The 23,014-nt window shown below is 34.2% G+C and overlaps 3 protein-coding genes across 3 annotated transcripts; 1 reads left to right on the forward strand and 2 right to left on the reverse strand.

Annotated features, from left to right (window-relative positions):
* Positions 1-568: 568 nt before the first annotated feature.
* Positions 569-10,678, forward strand: LOC25496859 (protein phosphatase PP2A regulatory subunit A). Its single transcript, XM_013597568.3, has 13 exons — positions 569-726; positions 838-1,345; positions 3,276-3,522; positions 4,498-4,610; positions 5,433-5,512; positions 5,704-5,845; positions 5,962-6,042; positions 6,172-6,276; positions 6,391-6,573; positions 8,063-8,155; positions 9,333-9,472; positions 9,618-9,684; positions 10,234-10,678. The coding sequence occupies exons 2-13, from the start codon at positions 953-955 to the stop codon at positions 10,351-10,353; spliced, it is 1,764 nt and encodes a 587-aa protein (XP_013453022.1). The 5' UTR covers positions 569-726; positions 838-952; the 3' UTR covers positions 10,354-10,678.
* Positions 10,679-12,757: 2,079 nt separating this feature from the next.
* Positions 12,758-15,404, reverse strand: LOC25496860 (lysine-specific histone demethylase 1 homolog 1). The gene has a single exon (XM_013597569.3). The coding sequence runs from the start codon at positions 15,374-15,376 to the stop codon at positions 12,938-12,940; it is 2,439 nt and encodes an 812-aa protein (XP_013453023.1). The 5' UTR covers positions 15,377-15,404; the 3' UTR covers positions 12,758-12,937.
* A 1,981-nt stretch (positions 15,405-17,385) lies between these two features.
* Positions 17,386-22,892, reverse strand: LOC25496861 (aspartyl protease APCB1). The gene is made up of 9 exons (XM_013597570.3): positions 22,098-22,892; positions 20,760-20,877; positions 20,174-20,403; positions 19,849-20,082; positions 19,076-19,226; positions 18,906-18,991; positions 18,529-18,643; positions 18,367-18,439; positions 17,386-17,774 (listed from the first exon to the last, which is right to left on the reverse strand). The coding sequence occupies exons 1-9, from the start codon at positions 22,664-22,666 to the stop codon at positions 17,641-17,643; spliced, it is 1,710 nt and encodes a 569-aa protein (XP_013453024.1). The 5' UTR covers positions 22,667-22,892; the 3' UTR covers positions 17,386-17,640.
* Between the last annotated feature and the right edge of the window lie 122 nt (positions 22,893-23,014).

Here is a 23,014-nt window from a genome sequence, read left to right on the forward strand (position 1 = left end):
AAGTATTAAGAAAAAAAATACACTTACTAATTTGAAATATCCAATCACAATTTTCTATCTTACATTATTCGGCAGAGCATGATAATGATGTAACCCAATAACTTTGAATGAAAATTCTCTCAATCTATAGTTGATTGTAAACTATTTTTCTTTTCTCGTATTAGTTTCATGTTTAAAAATAGGCAAGTACTAAGAAATACTCTAAAAACTTAAAGAACTAAATATAGAAATAATATTTTGAAAGGGGTGTATTCAACACTTAAAAAAGTTAAATTATAAATAAAATACTTAAAAATCCAATTTTTTTTTAATATTACATTTATACTTTTTAATTCCTTAACATGCAAGTCCCTTAAAATTAATCAATCAAGATAATTTTTTTGGTGATGTATGGGATTCGAATTCCGAACTTTACATATTTTAATGCATTGTCTTTACTAACTCTAACTGAACTAATTAAATAAGTGACCGGATTTAAAACAATAATTTTACAAAAATTATTTAAGTGAAAAAATCTTCTTCCGGGTCGGATCCACTCATTCCAGATCCAAAAAACCCAATTAAAAAAATCTCCACCCAAATAACAAATCAAACCAACTTTTACACCTTCAAGAAAATGGTGATTTTCTCGAGAAAATTCTAACAACACCAAAATTTTCTCTCCATTTCCAAACACATCAGATCCAATCCAATCCAAATTCCTCTCCACTCTTCAATCTCCTTCAGGTTCATCATCACTCCTTCATCCTCTTCCTCTTCCTTTTCCAATTTTTCCATTTTTTAAATAATTGTTCTTTAAATTCATTCTAATCACGCTATTTTTCTTCATAATTACAGATCAAGCATCGCATTGCAGATTCCAAGAATTTTCAATTTTTTCTTTAAATTTTTCACCAATCGAAAATCGTAGATTCCGTTAAATTCTGTTCGAATCCGTTAGATTCAGATCGAAATGGCGATGGTAGATCAACCTCTATATCCAATCGCGGTTCTAATCGACGAACTAAAGAACGAAGACATTCAACTCCGCTTAAACTCGATCCGTCGTCTTTCAACAATCGCACGCGCTCTCGGCGAAGAAAGAACAAGAAAGGAGTTGATTCCATTTCTGAGCGAGAATAACGACGATGATGATGAAGTGCTTCTTGCGACGGCGGAGGAATTAGGAGTTTTTGTGCCGTATGTTGGTGGTGTTGAACATGCTAGTGTTTTGCTTCCGCCGTTGGAGACTCTTTGCACTGTTGAGGAGACTTGTGTTAGGGATAAGTCGGTTGAGTCGCTTTGTAGAATTGGTGCTCAGATGAGGGAGCAAGATTTGGTTGAGCATTTCATTCCTTTGGTTAAGGTAGTATATAGTAGAATTGCATTATTACATTTTTAGTGTATTGTATTTTATTAGTGTTATTCGGCGTCTGTTTGGATTGACATATTTGAGTTTATCTACCGGCACCAGACACCAGACAAACACTGACACAATACACAACACTGATACGGACACGTTGACACCGCTGATACTTTTAGAAAATGAATTAACCGAATGCAATCACATGTGTCGATTTTACCTAGTGTCTGTTTGGATTGACACATTTGAGTTTATATGCTTTCATAAGCATTTGTGAGACCGTTTGAAAGCAACTTATTTTCTATGCAACACTGACACTCAGACATGACAATGACATTGACACATTGATACTAGTGATAATTTGAAAGAATGAATAAATTGAATGTGATCACATGTGTCAGTGTTGGAAACTAGTACATGTCGGACACTGGACATGCCTTTGATCAGAGGTGTCAGTGCTACAAAGCTTATTTTCATAAGCTCTCCAAGATAGCTTATGAAAACAACTTATATCTTATACAATAACAAATGAATTTTAATCTTTTGTTGTAGAAATAACTCATAAGTGCTTATCATGATAAGTGGGTATGTATAAGCTGCAAATTAAGTTGTATATCCATTTGGCCATAGCGTATGTTTGGTTTCACTTTTGGAGTAAGCAAAATTCATTATAGAGGTCTAGAATTGATTTTGACATGTTTGGTTGTAGTCGAGTAGAATTTATTTTGTATGTAGAATTGATTCTGACTTGAAGCTAGAATCTGTAGTTTCTCTAGATTTGATTTTTAGCATTGGATTTATTATTCAACTTAGTTTCACATGAGTTTATCCAAATATAATGTACTTAACCTTCAATTTCTATTAGCTAAAATCAATTTTACAGGATCAATTAATTCAAAATCAATTTTGTTGCATTTTATTTTTTATTGTATTATGTTTTGTCACTGTTCTCTAAGTTTTAAGTTGCAATTGCTATTAGGTTAGTTAAGATTGATCCATGATGCTATAGAAAATGGAAAATTTAGGTTTTAAGTTACAGTTGCTATTAGGTTAGATTGGATCGATCCATAATGCTATAGAAAATAGAAAATTGTAGACAAATGTAACTTTTGTAGGGATTCAACTTCCCTGCAGTCGGATTACACACATTCGGGACATCAGTAGTTTGATCAAGAATTGGCGTTGGTATTTTAGTTATATAATAAAAAATAAAATTTGCATTTTTTGGACTGTTGGATCAATGTCAGATGGTCGCCTATGTCTCGAATGTGTGCTCCCCTTGACCACAGGGAATCAAATTTCCTCTTGCAGCCACCCTCATGGTCCCGATTCGGTTATTGGGAAGTCAACAACGTTCTACATTGATTGAAGCAATGATTGTAGTTGCAGACTAATTTAAAACTAGTGTTGTAAAATAGAGGCTACAGCGTAGTTAAATTTGAACAAATTCTCATTGTTCCACAACACTCTATTTATTACCTAGTCCTTGTTTGGATAAATGACTTGTTTGCAGCTTATAGCATAAGCGCTTATGGATATGTTATTTATATTGCAAAGATAAAATAAAGTTAATTTTTTTCAGCATAAGTTAAAAGTATCTTCCATAAGCTATCTTGGAGAACATATGAAAATAAGCTGAAAACGGCTTATGAACAATCTCATAAGCAATTTTCATAAGTTCTCCCAAATAGTCTCACAAAACTTATGCCAGTAAATAAGCCAATTTTAAACAGGCCCCAACTATTGTCAACTAGAGGCTATAGCAACAATATAGTACTATACCATACTGGAATTTAAACAGACCATTATTTTATGCAATCCGTGATTGACATCACTATTTAAAACCATGGGTGTTAATAATTAGTTTAATCCTGATTTGATCGTGATTCATTGCACTTACAAATTATTTTTTGTTGTGATATCAACTATGTAGAGGCTGGCTTCTGGTGAGTGGTTCACAGCCCGGGTTTCTTCATGTGGCTTGTTTCATATTGCCTACCCTAGTGCACCGGAGGCGTTGAAAACTGAACTGAGGGCCATATATGGGCAGCTGTGCCAAGATGATATGCCTATGGTTAGGAGATCTGCTGCTACCAACCTGGGAAAATTTGCTGCAACTGTTGAAGCTGCTCACTTGAAATCTGACATCATGTCTGTGTTTGATGATCTCACACAGGATGGTATGTGAAGTTGATATAGTAATTTTTTCACCACTTTGTAGATCTGTTAAACAAAAGTAGGAAAAACATAATGATTACTTGATGTTTGTAGTTCAATAATTTTGACATAGGTAGGTGATATTCTATGGCTGTGAATGATGTTCTAAAATGTCTTTTTCATCTAGGGCTTTATGCAATTCAGATAACGAAATTCTAATATTTGACGTGACCACTTCATGTAGGTAGGGAATTAGGTCTATTTAAGTTCAGAAAATTGACAAGGGAACCTAGAGAGAACAAGAAGATTGGAATCTCATTAAAAATTTAAATATTTTTGGAGTCGTAGATAACTTTCACCCAGGTTGCGTATAATGTGAGTTTGATTGTTATTCACCAAAATACCTAAAATACAAGAATTCATCTTCACCAAAGTACCTAAATCATCAGCATCAAATAGGCTTCAACTGTTCATATTTAATCTCTGTTGATCTTAGTTTCCTCAACAACATTTTCATTTGTGCAGACTTTGTCTGATGATCTTACTCTGTTATCGATCGTTTTTTTATAAGGGAAATACTGCACATATATTTAATCCCAGTGAGGCAAATGAATGCAACTGTAACTAAATGAAAGAAATTCTCAAGGGTGCATTTACATTACTGTTGCATATAATCTTATTCAAGAAATTGACATTCTGATAAATTTTATCTGTTCAATGATTTATAGATTGTGTTGCCTTGAAAGCTACACATCATTTGTGGTTCAGATGAAAGTTTTAAGTTTCTTATAATCTTGAAGTTTACTTATTTTCCTTATCAGAAACTGAAGACATTGCCAATTTATCAGTGTGTTTCACTAACCAATTTGTTGTGACTATAGTTTTTGTTTTGTCATTGCTCATTTATTGAATAATACAATGTTTTTTTATGTAATCCACCAGATGCGTGTGTGTATATTCATATATAAATAATCACCTTCTGACTCTTGTTCTTGTAGATCAAGATTCTGTTCGTCTTCTTGCTGTTGAGGGTTGTGCAGCTCTTGGAAAATTGTTGGAGCCTCAAGATTGTGTGGCACATATTCTTCCTGTTATAGTTAACTTTTCTCAGGTATATTGAGCAATAATAATATTATGTGGGAAGATATGTATTTTGTACTGTAGGACTTGCTGATTAGCTAACATTTAATATACCAAAATCGAATAAAACATCTTTGTTCAACAATTATAAGAAGTCCACACTTGAGCTACATCTCTTTCAAGTTTTCATGCCGGTGACTCTGCTAGTATAGATTTAGGCACCCTTTCACATGAACATATGTATGGGATTTGTGTTTTTACGTGCTGAGATGTATCTTTCTAGTATAGCTTCTGACAATGCTTTATGGTATGTTGGGTCAGAGAGTGCCAACTAGAGCATAAGCTAAATTTTGCATAGCTGAGAGAATATTGTGTGATAAGTGGACATAGACGAACAGTTAAGATTAGGAAAAAACGTGTTAAGAGTGTGAAATAAGAGAGAACTGTAACCAATATGGGTAAAACTTCGAATGAGTAATTACTTCATTCATTTGCTTAATACACTACTCAGTAAATTCCTCGTCATGTTCAGTAAAATCACCCTCAAGCACATGTTAATCATGCTTAAGTTGGGATGAGTGAGACTACTGCATTTGAAGCTATTCAATAATTGAGTGAATTTAAACCTTGGCTGTAGGTCTGTTTGAAAGTGTATTCTCTTCCAGTGTCACTTTAGTTGGTTCTCACGATGACACCATTGTCTTCATATTCATATTAGCATCTTCTTTTCATTTTAGATTTAGGAAATCTAAGTGTTCTTAATAAGAAAAACAAAAATGTTTTTGATGGCTTGTGTTGTTGTAGAATGATGTTCTACATGCTTTATTACATATTTGAATTACTTATTGTGCAGGATAAGTCATGGCGTGTTCGTTACATGGTTGCCAATCAACTCTATGAGCTCTGTGAAGCTGTTGGTCCTGATTCCACCAAGTAATCTCTCTTATCCGTTTATAATATTAATAATTAGACATTCTTCAGCTAGTCAAAAACCTCATGCTTCTTGATCAAATCTATAAAAGTTATAACTGCGTATTAATTTGTTCAAGATCAATGGCATGATTTAAAAATGTACTTGTTTCTCAGATTCTAATTTACTGTTTATAATGATGATGTATATTTAGGACGGAATTGGTACCTGCATATGTTCGGCTGCTGCGTGATAATGAGGCTGAAGTACGTATTGCTGCTGCTGGGAAAGTGACCAAGTTCTCCCGCATATTAAGTCCTGAACTAGCCATTCAGCATATTCTACCATGTGTAAAGGTATGGATTACCAATTTACCGTAAAAAACTTGTTATTCTCCCAGGTTAACATTTTTGGTACTTTTGATCTGTATAGATTATTAAATTGTTATGACTGATCAAGTTTACTTATTTAGGAATTATCGACAGATTCATCTCAACATGTTCGCTCTGCACTGGCTTCAGTTATAATGGGAATGGCACCAGTCTTGGGGAAGGTATGGACCTCCATCTAAGCACATAAGTTGTACTGGCATTAATTAACACATTTGAAAACGTATCTGCGTAAATAAAGGAGAGGATGCATGTGTGATCTTGCTTTTAATATATTTTTGTGGTTGTTGCAGGATGCGACAATTGAGCAACTTCTCCCTATTTTCCTCTCTCTTTTGAAAGACGAGTTTCCTGATGTCAGGCTAAATATCATCAGCAAGCTTGATCAAGTGAACCAGGTTTGTAAAATTGAAAATTCTTTCAGATTGGCAATGTACATCTCAAACGCTATTACTCTTCATACATTCCCTCTATTGAGGCTATGGTAATGTATATGCATGTGTTCATTGCAGGTTATTGGTATTGATCTGTTATCTCAGTCGCTATTACCAGCTATTGTTGAGCTCGCTGAGGATCGGCACTGGAGAGTTAGACTTGCAATCATAGAATATATACCCTTGTTAGCAAGTCAGTTAGGTGTAGGCTTTTTTGATGATAAGCTTGGAGCTCTTTGCATGCAATGGCTTAAGGACAAGGTTTGCGAAGCTAAACTTTTAATAAAAAATGAATTCTACTTCTTTCCACTCTTATTTTGTAAGTCTATTTAATTTGGAGACTTGCTTTATACTAAAGCTGTAATGAACTTAATATTTTTTAATTGCTATAACACTCAACAAGAACACAAACGTGCACTATTTGGAGGGACAAACACTGCCCGCTAAAAACAATTCAAAGATCTAAAAACAAAGCAAAAAGCCCAGCAGCTCCAACCAAGGAGAGAACAGAAAACTCCCAAAAAACTGATACCTCCTAAAGTTAGGAACGTGCAATCCGAAACTACAAACACCCGGAGCTTTAATGAACTTATGATTATTGTAATATAAAGTATTCCCATTTTCCATCGTAGATTCTCCATGCTGATCTTTTGTTTACTGTGGTGTGGTGTCTGCTTGGTTTCTCTGTGTTGCTTAAAATATGGTTCTTTGGCTAATTGGAAGCAGAAAAGAAGAAAATATGTAGTAGACTTTCACTCATTTTTAATTCAATGATTGTTTGAATTAAGTTTGTTAAGTTTACTGATTGCTTGGTTTTAATTCAAATATTATATGAAGGCCTTAGGATTGTGGTCTTATCATAATGACAAATACTAAACATTCCCTATCTATTTCTCTATTTTATGTTAAACTCACTTCTAAAGACAGGGTATTCTTTTGTATTTCATGTTTCCTTTCAAAATTCATGTGTATCTCAATAATAATCAAGCCTATTCTCATGGTTGATTATCATTGAGACCCTTTAAGTATAAATCTTATTTTGTCTCAAGATTAACAAAACTATTCTCATGTTTTGCTTATCTTCTCTAATCTCATTTGTTCTAATATCAAACTTCACCTTTCGGTCCTTCGTTTGATATTTGATATATAGCTTTAAAATGATAAGATTAGATTAGAAAATGAATTTTATAAAATAGAGTCTCGACTTGGGTTGAATAGGATTAGATCATTCCAACAATCCCAAGACTAAACAAGTCTACTCACCTACGACATTGTAGATGAAGGATTAAAATTAAAAGACATAAAAATAAAATGCATAAAAGTAAATGACTGAATATAAAGTGATGGAATTATAAAGAACAGAAAAGTAAAGAGCAAGAACAATATATTGCAGGAAAATAAGAACAAAATAAACTTAGAACAAATGTAGAACTTTGATTTCAATATAGTAAGTTTACAAGCATTCCAAATTTGAAATAAAATGTTGAATGGCATAGTTATTTTACTGCTTAATATGCATTTTTGTTATGTCCTTTTAAAAAAATGCAGTTCGATATTTTTATTGGTTATTTAGGCTGTGAAATGAAGTTTCATAGCGTAATATAAAGCTTACAAGTCATTATAATTCTCCGATTACTAGTTGTAAAAAATGTTTTAAAACTTCTATTGCTATGTATGTTGCTATTCGGTTTTGATGTTATTTACATTGAAGACGTCATATTGACTTCAACTATATTGGTTATGGTTGTAGGTATACTCAATCCGCGATGCAGCTGCTACTAATATTAAACGCTTAGCAGAAGAATTTGGACCAGAATGGGCAATGCAACACATTATTCCCCAGGTATTTTTATCATATCTATTTACTTTTTGATGTACATTGGCATTTTATCAACATGAGAATAAAATAAGTGTAGCAGAGATGAGAATGTTGCATTGGATATGTGTTAAGATTAGATGAGATAAGATTAGAAATGAAATTATTAGAGTCGGGGTAGCACCTATAGTACAAAAAATGGTGGAAAATAGACTTAGGTGGTTTTGCATGATGAGAGAAGACCTGTTGATTCTGCAGTAAGGAAAGTAGATCATATGGAGGGTAGTGAGATCACTAAAGGTAGGAGAAGACCTAGAAAAACTATAAGAGAAACTATTAGGAAAGGTTTGGAGATTAATGAGTTGGATCAAAGTATGGTTTATGATAGAACATTATGTCGTAATTTGATCCATGTAGCCGACCCCACTTAGCGGGAAAAAGCTTGGTTGTTGTTGTACATGGGCATTTCACCTTAAGGCTTAAACTACCTGAAAAAGATCTTAATAAAAGGGATATCATGGAACATCGTCTAACCAATGCTTTGAAAATGTTTTCTTAAACTTGTATGGCCTTGATCTCCCAATTTTTATTTGCCCCTGCCATGAAAAATAATCGAAGAAAAATTCAACATATAATGCAAGAAGGGTTTAGAGGTCAATGAGTTGGATCCAAATTTGGTGTATGATAGAACACTATGGCGTCATTTGATCCATGTAGCCGACCCCACTTAGTGGGATAATGCTTGGTTGTGGTTGTTGTATAATGCAAGAAGGGTTTGGGTTTCTTGATGCGTTTCATAATTCTAATAATTTAGCCTTTGGAATCTTTTCTTAGGTATGACGTTCATAATTGACTATTACCTAATGCATAGAAACAAAATAATTATAAAAGGATGGTAATTTTGGAAAGAAAAAAGGAAAGAAAAAGAATGTAAATGGAAAGAAATGACTTGAAATGAAATATGGGAAGGGGTCGTAATTTGCCAAAGTTGTTAAGGCTGAAACTTGAAGAAAACGAAATAAGGCATGTGCTGAAACTTGAAGAAAACGAAATAAAATGTATCAATTTGAATAATCTTTCCGGAAGATTTTCTTGTGTTAAAGTAGACACTTCTCTAACTAGGTATTTCCAAATATTCCCCAATGCTTATGTTACATATGATTGGTGTGCTGTTCACTATCAAGCTAAGCAAGTATCTTTGCAGGTTTTGGACATGGTTAATGATCCACATTATCTGTATCGAATGACGATTCTTCATGCAATTTCTCTGTTAGCTCCTGTTCTGGGATCAGAAATTACTACTACAAACCTGCTGCCTCTAGTCGTTAATGCAGCAAAAGATAGGTAAAATTGCATAGTCCTCACTTTGCATGTCTTTATTTGAGCCAGTGCTGATAGCATGTCTGTTGGGTACCCAATATCAAATTCATTGTTGCTAAAGTATTGCAGTTTCTTATTCCAATTGTTGACGAGTTTGTATGTCTTGCAGGGTACCCAATATCAAATTCAATGTTGCTAAAGTATTGCAGTCTCTCATTCCAATTGTTGATGAATCTGTAAGTTACTTCCATTTAAGATTTCATCTTTGACGCACTTCTTACATTTGCTCAAATTTTCTTTGAACTTATTTAAGTAGTCTTATCAGAAATTTAGATCTTGCTTCATGTGGATCGGAATTCATTTTAGAGGAGTGCTAGTAACACTCTTCGAACACACTCTTGTTGGGTGAAATTTTAACAAGTCCCACCATTTTGGGAATGTGTCCACATAAAATAGTGGGCCCTACATGGAATTTAGTCAATAAGAAATGTTAAAGTGAGTGTTGCTAGCACTTTTCTTCATCTTATGCTACTTGAGTTGGTTGTTTGTTCAAATCTTCTCTAAAAGGAGTGTGGTAAAACCTCAATTCACTTACTTAGTTTGCCTAACAAAACCAGCTAATTAGATACTAAGTTGGTTGTTTGATAATGATTTCACTTGGAAAACTTTGTCGCAGCACTTGTCACCAGACTTGTTTGTTGAAATCATTATTATTTGATAGAATTAGGTCATCGGAATGCAACATTTTTTACTGTCTCACAATTCAATGCATTTGAACAATGAAGGTTGTGGAGAGCACCATCAAACCATGTCTGGTTGAGCTCAGTGAGGATCCAGATGTTGATGTGAGGTTTTTCGCCTCTCAAGCGCTACAATCTAGTGATCAAGTGAAGATGTCCAGCTAGATCAATCTGCATATTGTCTTTAGTCATATTTTTTTTGTAATATTTGCAATTTCTTATGTAATTGGCCTCAAGCCAACTTGCTCAATCCTTTGTATTACATACCGTTGTTGAGATCCTGCTTTGCTTTCTTTCTATCTGATATATCTATGCCACTCAGGTCCTTTTGTAGTTATAAAAACATTATCCGGAAGTGGGATGATTTTTGACGTACAATCACTAATTCTATGATTAACAATTGTGAACATTTTGTTTTATAGTTTGCTTTAGCTAAAAGAAAGAATTTGTAAGCCTTGTTTGTGCAACTAGAGATATCCATGCAGACAGATCTGAAAGATTGTAATCAAAGATATATGTTGCGTTACCTTTGGGAACAAAATGAAATGAAGCAAGTGATACAATATAAGTGCTTAAATATAAATGCAAAAGTTTATTTTTATTTTTGAAGGAATACTAAAGTTCGTCCTTTTGTTAATGTGGTGACATGTCTCGTTAAGTGTATGTAATAATAGCAACTAAAATGGACTGCTACTTTGTAGTACGTTCTCAATTTTGGTAAAAACATTTTTCAATTTCATCATCCTCTTGTGAATGTATTTTACTAAACATTGTAGATGGTGATGATCTAGCCATTAAGCCGTGCCTGACCAAGAAATTCTAAGAGGCAGACATAAATCATTGCCAAAGAAACTCTGTAAGAACAAGATCTGAGCTTTTCAATTTCAATTGGAGATTTTTATTTGCAGGATTAACAACTAAAATGAAGCACTCCACATGCCCATCCTGCTTGCAAAATAATATTCAAATGAAAGCTAAGGAATTTGGCATCGAGACATAAGATGAGACTGCATCATCCAATAATAAAATTGTGATTATATGTATATGGATGATTATTTTTATAGCACCACATCAGCATTTTTTATTGATTTAACGGTTTTGTTAACGTCAAAAATCAAAATGACCAACAGAATGAAGAATGAGAGATTTAATTGGGTTTTTGTTTGAGTCACTGACCAATTTGACAACGCCTTTCAACCAAAATGATGGTTTGCCTATTTTTTTATGTAACATCCCATATGACTTTAAGCATTGCCGACTGACCATACAAACCAACACGAGTCTTCCTTATGGAATGAGCTACCAAAAAAAAGATGCATCTTGTTGATATAGTTAGTACCAAATAATTCTTATAAGCATTCCTTCAACCATGTAGTCTCATACCTACATGGCCTCATGATCCCTCTCATTCCGATGTGATTCGGTTTCTCTAGAAGCTGTCGGAGCCGCCCTCGTCAGCCTTGAGTGTACATTTTAAATAAGAAATTCTTACGTGAACTCTCACCTAACACGTCATTCTTACACTCAACTAATTAAAACCCAACACCTCATTAAAATAATTAAAAAAATAAATTAAGATCATATTTTTTTTTCCTTATTATATATGTTTCTCCTCTCTCCACTTTCTTTAATTGATCATCACCAGTTCACCACCACCCCTAACTGATTTTAATTTAATTTTTTAATTATTTTAATGAAGTGTTGGGTTTTAATTGATCGGATGTAAGAATGACGTGTTAGGTGAGAATTCACGTAAGAATTACTCTTTTTAAATATGTATTAGCAAATTTGTCTCTTTCATTATTACGTGCATTGTGGACGGTCGTAATAATAGAGAGAAGAAAACAATATCTTATTTTAGAAGGAAGAAGAATACAATATCTAAAACTATAAAAATGAAATGAAAGGTGTATAGTAAGCATCATCATATATATGTATGTTTTCACTACTTCAAAGTCAACAACGAAAAAACAATGATTTTCTTGCACACGTCTTAGACAAGAGGATAAAGTGTAAGCAAAAAGAAGGGAAAATACACAACACTTATGGCACATAATTGTCATTTGTATTTTACAATTTCAAATGTTATGCATTCTTCTTTCTGTGACTAGGATTGCCAACAATATACTACATGAATCGCATAATCTGGAACTAAATTGAAGGGAATGCTACAATGTCATGGATAATTTTGGTTGTTATCATCACACTTGACATACATGTCATCACCATTAACGACATTTAATAACCGACAATTTGGTTGCATCTATCATCGCATTTGGTTGCTATCATCACACTTAACATACATGTCATCACCATTAACAACGTTTAATAACTGACATTTATCGAAAGATAAACTTGAAAAACGTTTGAGTCAATGATCTAGTTGAAACATTTGTATTGAGAGCACGTTTACTCTCTCTTCATTCTCTGAAAATATATACACTCCTTCATAATGCATTTGATAGATGATTTCAACAAATTTCTCAAGGAGTAATTCATTTTTTTTTTTTTTTTTGTTGATAAAGTTTTAATAAACAAAGTTAGGACTAAACATTTCTACAGTCAAATGTTAATCAGAAAACAATATAATACAGCAGTGACAAATCAATTAGTTCAGTATAGAATATCATTACAAAAAAAGTATGGATAATCAATAAGAAAAATTGCCAACAGTGAGGAGAAAAAAAATGTCATACACTAATTAGGTTTAGTTGAAAATTAAAATACAGTTAACTGGGGCCAGTAGGTTCTATTCTTCCATGATACAACTATCCTTCCCATGGACAAGACCATTTTCTGCTTCATTAAGCTGAGGTCTCAACAACTTTATGTTGGCAATAAGAGATTCAGCAGTGCTACTTAAACCTTTCTTCCCAACTAAACTGACCCCAAAATCATGATTTAACATTCTCATCCGATTTTCGTCTCCTTCGATCTGACTCAACTGAATGACCTGCTTCTTCGAAAGCAATGCATAAAGATAAAGACTAGGGGAATTTGATACAGCTCCTCCAATTTTAACCCTAAGTATTGAACTAGAATCAAGATCATTCGGGTTTGGATTAAACAATGCAGAGAAGCTCCCAAAACTCAGGTCAGGTTTCACAAATAGGTTGTCTAAATCGTCATTCTCCTCATCAATGTTTGTTGTTGCGTTGAATGGCACTGAACTTTGAGACTTCCTCTTTGTAACTCTTAAAATGTTTGCAGCTTCTCTCATTCCACTCATGAATGCTCCATGCATTGTTGCAGGGTACTGTTTGCTAGTTGCCTCTCCAGCAAAGAACACCCTCCCATCTCCAATACTTTCTGAAAGTATATCGTAATCATCTCCGGAAGATCCAACAGCAACATAAGAATAAGATCCATAAGCGAATTCATCTTTCCCCCATCGAGTACAGACTGCCTGAACGGGCTCCGGAACAACAATCCCCTTCGGATGAAAAATATCCTTCAAAACTTCCAACACCCTTTTGACAGACTCCAACGGCGACATCATCTCAAATCTAAGAGCAGCTTCTCCGGCAACAAGAGCCACGAGAAGCGGTCCTCCAGACACAGAAGCGTAGCTATAGAACAGAAAAAACTCACCCCTCATGCTCAAGTCCTCGGTCAAATGACCAAACGTATCGATATTCCCACCCCAAAAATTAGTCGGAAACAGCATCACAACCTTATTCAGCAACCCAAATCCTAACCTATGAATTGCATCCTTCTTACTCTGAGGAAGATCAGGGACAAACTTAATCGATTCTTTCTTAAGAACCCCTAAAGGCACAGTACAAAGCGCCATGTCCGCACGAAACTGCTGCCCATCGGTACACACCAACACACCATCACTTCCATACTTAATACACTCCACAGTCCTCCCATAGAAAATTGGAAGACCCTCAGCCAAAGCACGCACGAACGTCTCATTCCCTCCCGGAATGAAACAATGATCACCACCCATCTCATAAGGATCATCCTGATCCCAATAAGCCATAGACAAATTCGACATAAGAGTAGCATTTGCATACTCCAAATTAGCAAGATGCCAATTCAACAACATCCTCTCTTCTTTATCCTCGGCAACCTTATAAACCCTACGAAACGCCTCCAACGCTGTCCCTAAAGGAACATCAACACTCTTAACCTCATCAATCATAGCTTGCCTAAGCTTACATACCCTCTCTAACAACTTATTAAACAAAACCTCAACCCTAGAATCAACCTCAGAATCAACACATTTTCCATCCGGCATATAAAGTGGACAAATATCCCTAACCTTGTGAAGCGGCAAATCTAACTGTCTAGCAAGAACACCAAGTGGATTCCCATTAACACCGGTAAGAACACTACCACCCAAATCCGCCGCAGCCACAAGACCATCCCCATCCCCACCACCACCACCATCAAACATCCTCTTCGTCTTAACCCTCCCACCCGGTCGATCCCTACCTTCCAAAATACAAACTTTAAACCCTAAAAACACTAATTGTCGCGCGGCAACCAACCCCGCCAACCCGGCACCAATAACAATCACACTCCCTCTCTCAATTCCATCAAAAGAACTATTTTTCTTCGCTTTAATCTCCGGTGAAACACCGAAATTAATATAACCATGCTCAATCAAAAACCTATAAGCAACATCAACCAAACCCTTATGTTCGGATCGAATCGACTTCACCGCCTTATCATAAGTCAACCAAACATTCACATCCGATCGCCAACGTGCAAGAATATGATTCCTAACAATAATGTAATTCGATTGCTCCGACCCACCAATTGTTTTCACCACATTCGCTTCAATTTCTTCCTCCGTTAAAGAATCTACAGGAAACCCTACTGAAATTGCAATTAGGGCTTCGTCGTCACAGTCTTTAGCGACGTCGTTTTTGCGGGTTTTGGAGAGGGAAGTTGTTGCGGTTAATTCTGTGAAGAATTTCTTCCGACGACGTCGTTTTCGTGGTAGGGTAGGGTTAGGGTTTGGATCTTGTTCTTGTTGTTGTTGCTGTTGTTGGGAGGATGAATCAGAGGAGTTTTGAGGTTGGTTTTCAGGGGAGATTGTTATGTTGTCGTTTTGGAGTTGTGGTGGTTCTGACGGTGGTTGTGAAGGTGGTTGTGACGGTGGCTCCGATGAGGGTTCTGACATTTGTGTATCCATGGGTTGTTCTGAGTTTAGCTCAGTCTTGTGAGGTGAGTGCATGGTTTTGTTGTTGATAGTGTGTTTATGGTTTATGTCATTTATATGGCTCTTTTTTTAAGAGTAGGAATAGCACTTCACACTAACCATTTGCGCTAAACTTATGTCGTAATTTTAGAAATGTGTCACACAATTACATCTTTCAACTATTCGATTTAATTTGATGATTTTAAAAACGTGTCACACAAGTAAGACTCTTTTTTTTTTTTTTTTTTTTGAAGGAAAGTAGGACTCTTAACTATTCGATTTAGTTTGGTGATTCTAAAAATGTGCCACCGAGTTACAACTCTCAACAATTAGATTTAGTTTGATGGCCGAAATTATTTCCATGTATGGAATGATTGTGTGAAATAGATAAAGGGGTTGTGGATGCGATCACAATTGTTAGCATCGCATGTGTTGTAATGTATAAAACTAGGGTTTCTTTGAATATTTTTTTTTAAAGTAGGGTTTTTCGAATATTATAATTAACTATATTTTTTTAGATATAACCTACTTAATTTTTTTTTGAAAAAAAAATATCTTACTTAATATCTTATAATTTAAACAAATATATCATATTTTCTCAATATAATATCAATTTTTTGAAGAAGCTATACAAAATATAATAAAGGGTTAATGGTGCTTTACCCCCTGTAATATAGGTGATTTTTGGTTTTCTCCCTGTAAAATATTTTTTTTGATTTACCCCCTGTAATTTACGAAAAAATTCTTCAAAAAAAAAATAAAGTCGTTTTTTATGACCTATTAGGGGGGTATTCCAAAAAAAAATATATTTTACGGGGGTAAATAAAAAAAAATATTTTACAGGGGAAAAACAAAAAATGACCTATATTACAGGGGGGTAAAACACCATTAACCCTATAATAAAAACCCAACATAAGTTTCTCTAACACAAGGTGTATGTGGTGTTGAAAAATAAAAGGAAGCTAAAGTATCCAAAAATTACAATAAGACGATCCACATGCTACCACAAGGTAGACAAGAAAAATAAAATTACTTTACAACCCGAAAACATAATAAAAGATTTAACCTCCAAACCGAATACTCAAAATCAAAAACAGCATAATGAGATTTAAACCACCAAAAGGATTGGAGTTTAATCTTTTCCAATAAAGTAAGCAACTGTTCCAATTTATTGTGAAAATGTCTCATATTCCGGTCCTTCCATATCATAAAAAGAGTTGAAATTCAAATAATATTAAAAGTCAAATAAGACTTGTTGGAAAAACCACCAAGACCTTCAAACCGAAGAAAATGCTCAAATAAGGAACCATAGTGAGTTGTTGAGATGCCTAACCATCCCAATATTAAAAGTCAAAGATGACCATAAAAAGCACAAGAAAAGATCAAATGATTCTGATCTTCAACCAATCCGCAAGCGGCCGAACAAAAAGATTCATTATAATCCAAAATATTTCTCCTAAACATATTCATCTTAGTTGCTAATCTATTCTGGAACAAATGCCAAACAAAAAGAGTTATAGCCATCAAATGATGTGTGGGTCGTGATCCGTATACTGAGCTCATCATCTTATTGTTTTGAATGAACGAACATTATAAAAGTAGGAAGGACCAGATAAGAAAACAATGAAACCGATATCAAATCCTTAGTTTTCTTTACTAGAAATCCCAATTTGTTTTCCTGTTATAGGTTAAAGTTGTGAAAAGCAAAAGTAATAAAAAACACCAGCAGTTAATTTCTTAGGCTGAGTTCATGGTTGATGAGTTTTTTTTTTTTTTTTTTTGAAATAAGGTTGATGGGTCTATTGAATGTCCTTGTACAAATATTTTACATTCTTAACATATTTACAAATTAAACTAAAATAAAAAGTTCAAATTTTGTTTTGTTGTCATATTTTTTTACTATTGCATAATTGAATCCACTCAAGGGTAAGTTTAAATTGTTTATAATAACAAAATGCACATTACTTCTCTGTTTTGGTGGTTTGTGCTAACTAATTCAAAAGGATTAGCTCTTAATGTAAAGCAAGTAGAGATGACTCGTGATCATTGATAAGTGCAGAGCTCATATGATAAAAGTTTGTTATGACGTTTGATATGCAGGGGTAAGAGTTCAAATCCACAATACACCCCTTCTTTGCACGAAACGCACATTGAGTTTCGCCACTAGGCTCTTAGAAATAAAAAATAAGATAACATAATGCCATATTAATTCATTATTCCTCCAAATTCCTACATTATGGCAGTACCTATACATAGACTATTTTACATTGACTGACATCTAAGATTCTGGTGTGAGTGAATCATAACATACTATCACTTAAGAAATTGTGAGTCTTCTTCAATATTTTGCTTGGCATGCCACATTTTGTTCTCTCCCAACCAATATTCTTGTTTACATTGTCATACACAACCAAATGTCCTCGCAGTGAAATGTCTGCAAAATAAAAAAATTATAAGAAAAATCTAGCTTGTTGTGAAATAAAAATTTGAATAATTATGAATCCTCCTAACAATAATAATTCAAATTACTAAATGAAGAAAAGAAAGTATCAAGTGTTTTCAAAATGTTCAGTGCATCCACATTTTCATTTAGAATTCTCTTTACTATGTTAGTACATAGGTATATATTGTTTTTTTGTCTTAACCATTTAGCTGGAAGATAAATAAAGTTTGACCAACGATTGCTCCGGTCAACATTTGGAGATAGGAAAAGTTGGTATACTAATATAAATGAATCAAGAGTTAGGTGTATTTAGAGAATATAGATAGAAAAGTTAGTAACACTAATATATATGAATAAAAAAGTCATAGAAGTTCCAAAGCTTAATGTAAAATAGCAAGTGACAGAACCTCAATAACACTTAATGGTCTAATCCTAGCTGAGTTATTTATCAACAACACACCAAAAAAGAATGTATAAAGCATATTATCTTTTTGAAATCCATTCATCAACATAGAAAAAACCTTGGATAACAATCAGAAATCAGAATAACATTATAAAGTTTTACTTGAGGGTGTGAAAGTACCTCCAAGTATAATGGAGGATCCATCATGTACATTGCTACCATCAAGGATAGCTAAGCAAACATTGCCTTTGTTCTGCAGCATAGAAGTTTATTAGAAGGCCTTCCAAGAACAAAAATCATTTGGAAATGGAAATAAAAGTTGTATTAGAAAAAGATGATTACACTAATGATCAAGTAACCCTCCGGCGGTATCCGAAACAATGTGGACAAAATCCACCATTTGTTTCCAAAACGAAGTGTTAATGTCTTGAAGTAATCCTTGACATCTTTGACAGATCTGCATGCATATAACATGGATTTTAGACCAGTTTTTCTCTGTTTCTATAAACAACTTAATTAAGCGCTTATAGCGTAAACACTTATCATATAATTGCTTACGCATAAGCTGTTTCTATATCAAAAAATAAAATCAAACTATTTTCATATAAGTTATAAGCTGTTTTCGTAGGCGATCCTAGAAAAATTTATAGATATAAGCTGAAAACAGCCAGCATTACAAAAAACAAAGACTGAATTTCACCTCCAGCGATTTCCGTTACCTGATTGGGAAATTAGCCTGCCAACAAATTGGCAAAGTTGTATCTGAATCATCTTGAATGAGTCCCAATCCAGAAACTTCTTTAAGCTGCACCATTGCATGCATAATGAATTCATATTCAACATTGGACTAAAAACAAGTACAAAATTTTCCTTAGACATAAAAACTCACAGAAGCAACAAGATCCAAGTACGCCTCTTTCGGAAAATACGTATAAGAACTGCCACTATCAAAAACCACCTTTCCAACTTTGCTGTTTCCATCAAAACTGAGTAGACGATTTCCGTAGTTTATTCCAAGAATCTCAGTTTGGTATAAATCTCTGTATAGAGCAGAGAATATGTCACATATAAATTATAGATGAATCAGAAGAAACCTCAGAAACAACAAATAACAAGTGCTCCAAACAGAATGTTGGCATTCACAAAAATTTAACAGTAGATTTGCAAAAAACATTTAAAAACGAAAATTCTCAAACAAAAACAATATACAACAATAGTTTTAAGAATCAATGTTGGTATTCTCAAATTCGAGCTTCAGGTCCGATTACTTCATCTGTTTCCTGTATTCATTTCCACTGATATAAGAAAAATTACAAAACTTTCTAAAAATGCATTTTAAAAATAGATCGACTATTTCTGAAAAATTCTTATAAACAGTAGTTTCCACTGATATAATCCTTGTTTTCATCTAATTATTTTCAGAAATGATTCTCTCTATTTAGCTTTCTTCTACTATGCATCACAAGCTCACAACTAAAAAGAAAAAAAACTCATAACCCAATGTCATTCTAGCCATTGACATACAAAGTAAAAATTGAAAAAGAAAACCAAAAAATGTTTTTAGAAAATAAACAGACCGATATATTGTAGATTTCTCAAACAAAGAAACAAAGTCACTTCATGAAGAGTAAATAAGCACATTGTTGAGAAAATCCTACTTACGTAGTTTGGGCCATAGGTACCCAAGTCATACCCCAAGAAGGCACAAAATCATCACCTAAGAACATGTATCCACCGCCAACTCCATCATTTCCTAAGCAATGACCAACAACATTCTTAATAAGCCCCTTACTTGCCAACTGATAAGGTAGGCCTACTTTCGCTCTGCTCAGTCCCATGATTCCATCTGTTTTTGCCAATGTGTTCAAAAGCATGCCCTCTTGATCGTATCCACACCTTACGACATACACATTGTGTAGAATGGATCAGCACATTTGTAGAAAATATTGCCTTATGAGAAAAGAGACAGCACAATGATGATTCTTACCCGAAAACAAAATTTAACTTGGTTTTGGATCCATTAGTAGTCATAAGATGAAGCTCATCCTTAATAAGAACTCCTAAAGAAGAACTATGGTCTGCATATTGAATTTCATAGTCACACTGTTGGAAGTTTTCATCATATCCATTCTTCTCATATTTCTGAACTTCCAAGCATAGAGAGTCTACGGACGGCACTATGTTGGATAGTGTTGGCTTATATATGGCATTTGCTCCCTATATCAATTATATCCCGAGTCAACATAGTTTTTCAATCTCATAAAATTCACTTACATGGAAAAAAAAAAAATAGTCAGCATATATTTACAGTGCATCTAGCTAAGAGGCATTTTCTAATATTCATTTTATGATTACACAATAATGTGTGAAGTGCAGTGCAGCCTGGTTCTATAAAGCTATAGTAATGTGCGGAATCACATGATAATGACTCACTGTTAAGCCAAAGGTCCACTTACCCTTACACAAAAATATATATAATTTTAAAAAATATAAGTAGTAAAAGCATAATGAGTAATGGTTTCTGGTATTATAATCCATCTCAACATGCAGAGGTAACAGTAGTCAGATACTACCTTTGCACAACTTCTGCACGGAGCATCACACTGAATCCAAGTTAAGTCACTCCCTGTATCCACATCAACAAAATACCGTTTCGGAGGGTTTCCGACACGTAAATGCGTGTAATACAACCTGCACGGAAGAACATGTTGCTAAGCCAACATAACGATGCATATGTAATAAAGGAAATTGGAATAGCACAAATCAATAGTTCCTATATTATATAGTTGGAGTATCTTAGTTCTAGGACCAATTTAAACATGGACTCCAGCTCCACAACAAGACCACTCACTGCACAAATCCTCAAATTTGAGGAAATGCACCTCCTAATAGGTAATGAAGACATTGTTGGGTAAAAAAATGGTTAAAAGTTGTGGTCGCAGTCATAGTGTGATTACAGAAATTATGAATCATTGTGAAAAGATACCGCTGATATGGCTGCAATTAACATTTTATGCCCCTGTAAAGCCAAATTTCTACATCAAAGAATTCAAAACAAAAACTTGTATTTGAACCTATGAGTATGACCTCAATACTGGAGTTATAAAACTTGTATTGATATTGATGCACTACTGTGTAGGTAGCTGCATAAATGAACAATGTCACTCTACAGAAAAACTTACTTACTACCTAGTCCTTAAATATAAGACCCTCGTGAAAAAAATTCTGGTTCCCCCTTTTATAAGACACCCTTCAAATTTTCATTTGCATTGATACTCCTAATTACAGTACAGTTTTTGAGTTTAATAGAGATATATAGCCGATGTAAAACAGTTTTACACCGACATCCAATGAGAATTCATGATAATGCCACATAAGCCCATTTGTATCTGACAATGCATATGCCCCCTCTCTCATAGTTTTCATATAGCCGATAGAACAACAAAAACAACCAACCTTATCTCACTAAGTAGGGTCGACTGCATGAATCAAATTCCCCTACAATGTTCTATCATAAAACCATGTTTGGATCCAACTCAGTAATCTCTAGATCTTTCTTAATAGTTTCTCTGATAGTTTTTCTAGGCTTTCCTCTATTTCTGATGATCTGACTATCCTCCATCTGATCTACTCTACTTGCTATATAATCTCCGGACCTTCTCTCTACATGTCCAAACCACTTAAGCCTAATACCCACCATCTATTTTACTATAGGTGCTACCTTAATTGTCTCTTGAATGTTGTCATTTCTAATCTTAGCCCGTCTAGAAACAATATATACTATGAAAGGGTAAACTTGAATAAGCAACAATTAGTCAACGTGATCCTATGACAACAAAAAAGTGAAAAGTTCAAAACTTTCAACCTTTTCCTTGATCCAAATAAGCAAAAAGCAACAATTTTTAACATACCCATCTGGATAAACATTGCCACTGATTGGAAAAACAGCAGATGAAGAGTCAACAGCTACAACCTTAGAGTTAGAAGCAATAACGTTCCTTTTTTTAACATCAACAATCTTCCCCAATTTAAGCTTCAAATCTCTCTGACCAAGAACACCATGTTTCTTAAAAAGTGGAAGCAGAAAGCTACTTGGTTCATCATCACCATCATTGTTCTTGACACCACGTAGTTCAAGTATTGTTGTAGTTGAAAAAAGAGAACCATAGAGAAAAAGGGCAAAGAGAAAAATGCCAAAGAATGTGAAAAGTTTTAATGGGGTGATGTGAAAGAGTCTTCTGAATGAAAACTGAAGCTGAGGATTTGATGGGTAGGATTGGATTGGTGGATCATTGTTTTGAGGTTGTTGTTGTTGTTGTTGTTGATGATGATGTTGATGTTGATGTTGATGAAGTTGTCGTTGAGAAAAAGGGTTAAAGAAAGTAAAAGCGGTTATGGTTTTACCTAAAGAAGGGTTATTTGAAGGTGGAAGAGAAATTATAACAACACTCTTGAGTTGTGGTGATTCATCATCTTCCATATCTCAGTAAAATTGTTACTAAAAGTGGAAGATGAAGAAGAAGAGTGAAGAGAGGGAAGAAGAATGAGGATGATGATAACTTGGCCACCAAGTGTGGCAGAAAGTCTTACTAAAGACTGGACTTGGTCAACAAGAAAGGAAGGATCGTAGCAACTACCATTGAGTCATGTTTGAAAAAAAATGGCGACTTTTAGTGGATTTGATGTGTAAAAGGTCACATCAAATACGGTACAATTGAAGTTCTCATGTTTCATCTCCTATAGTTATACTAAAAACAAAAAGTGCTATAATTTCGCTCGAAATAAGTTTGATAGGGTTTAATGCTTATTTAATGAATCGCAAGTGAAT

This window comes from Medicago truncatula, chromosome 6, assembly GCF_003473485.1.
Source record: "Medicago truncatula cultivar Jemalong A17 chromosome 6, MtrunA17r5.0-ANR, whole genome shotgun sequence".
Taxonomy (NCBI): Eukaryota; Viridiplantae; Streptophyta; class Magnoliopsida; order Fabales; family Fabaceae; genus Medicago; species Medicago truncatula.

Bases quoted from the DNA above. Each gene is read 5' to 3' on its own strand.
- LOC25496859 (XM_013597568.3), top strand. From the start codon at position 953: ATGGCGATGGTAGATCAACCTCTATATCCAATCGCGGTTCTAATCGAC. The intron at 6,043-6,171 runs GTATGGACCTCC...TGGTTGTTGCAG, and splicing joins TGGCACCAGTCTTGGGGAAG to GATGCGACAATTGAGCAACT. The intron at 9,685-10,233 runs GTAAGTTACTTC...TGAACAATGAAG, and splicing joins TTCCAATTGTTGATGAATCT to GTTGTGGAGAGCACCATCAA.
- LOC25496860 (XM_013597569.3), bottom strand. From the start codon at position 15,376: ATGCACTCACCTCACAAGACTGAGCTAAACTCAGAACAACCCATGGAT.
- LOC25496861 (XM_013597570.3), bottom strand. From the start codon at position 22,666: ATGGAAGATGATGAATCACCACAACTCAAGAGTGTTGTTATAATTTCT. The intron at 20,404-20,759 runs GTAGTATCTGAC...TAATTGATATAG, and splicing joins CGTGCAGAAGTTGTGCAAAG to GGAGCAAATGCCATATATAA. The intron at 18,644-18,905 runs GTAACGGAAATC...ATATGCATGCAG, and splicing joins CAGGCTAATTTCCCAATCAG to ATCTGTCAAAGATGTCAAGG.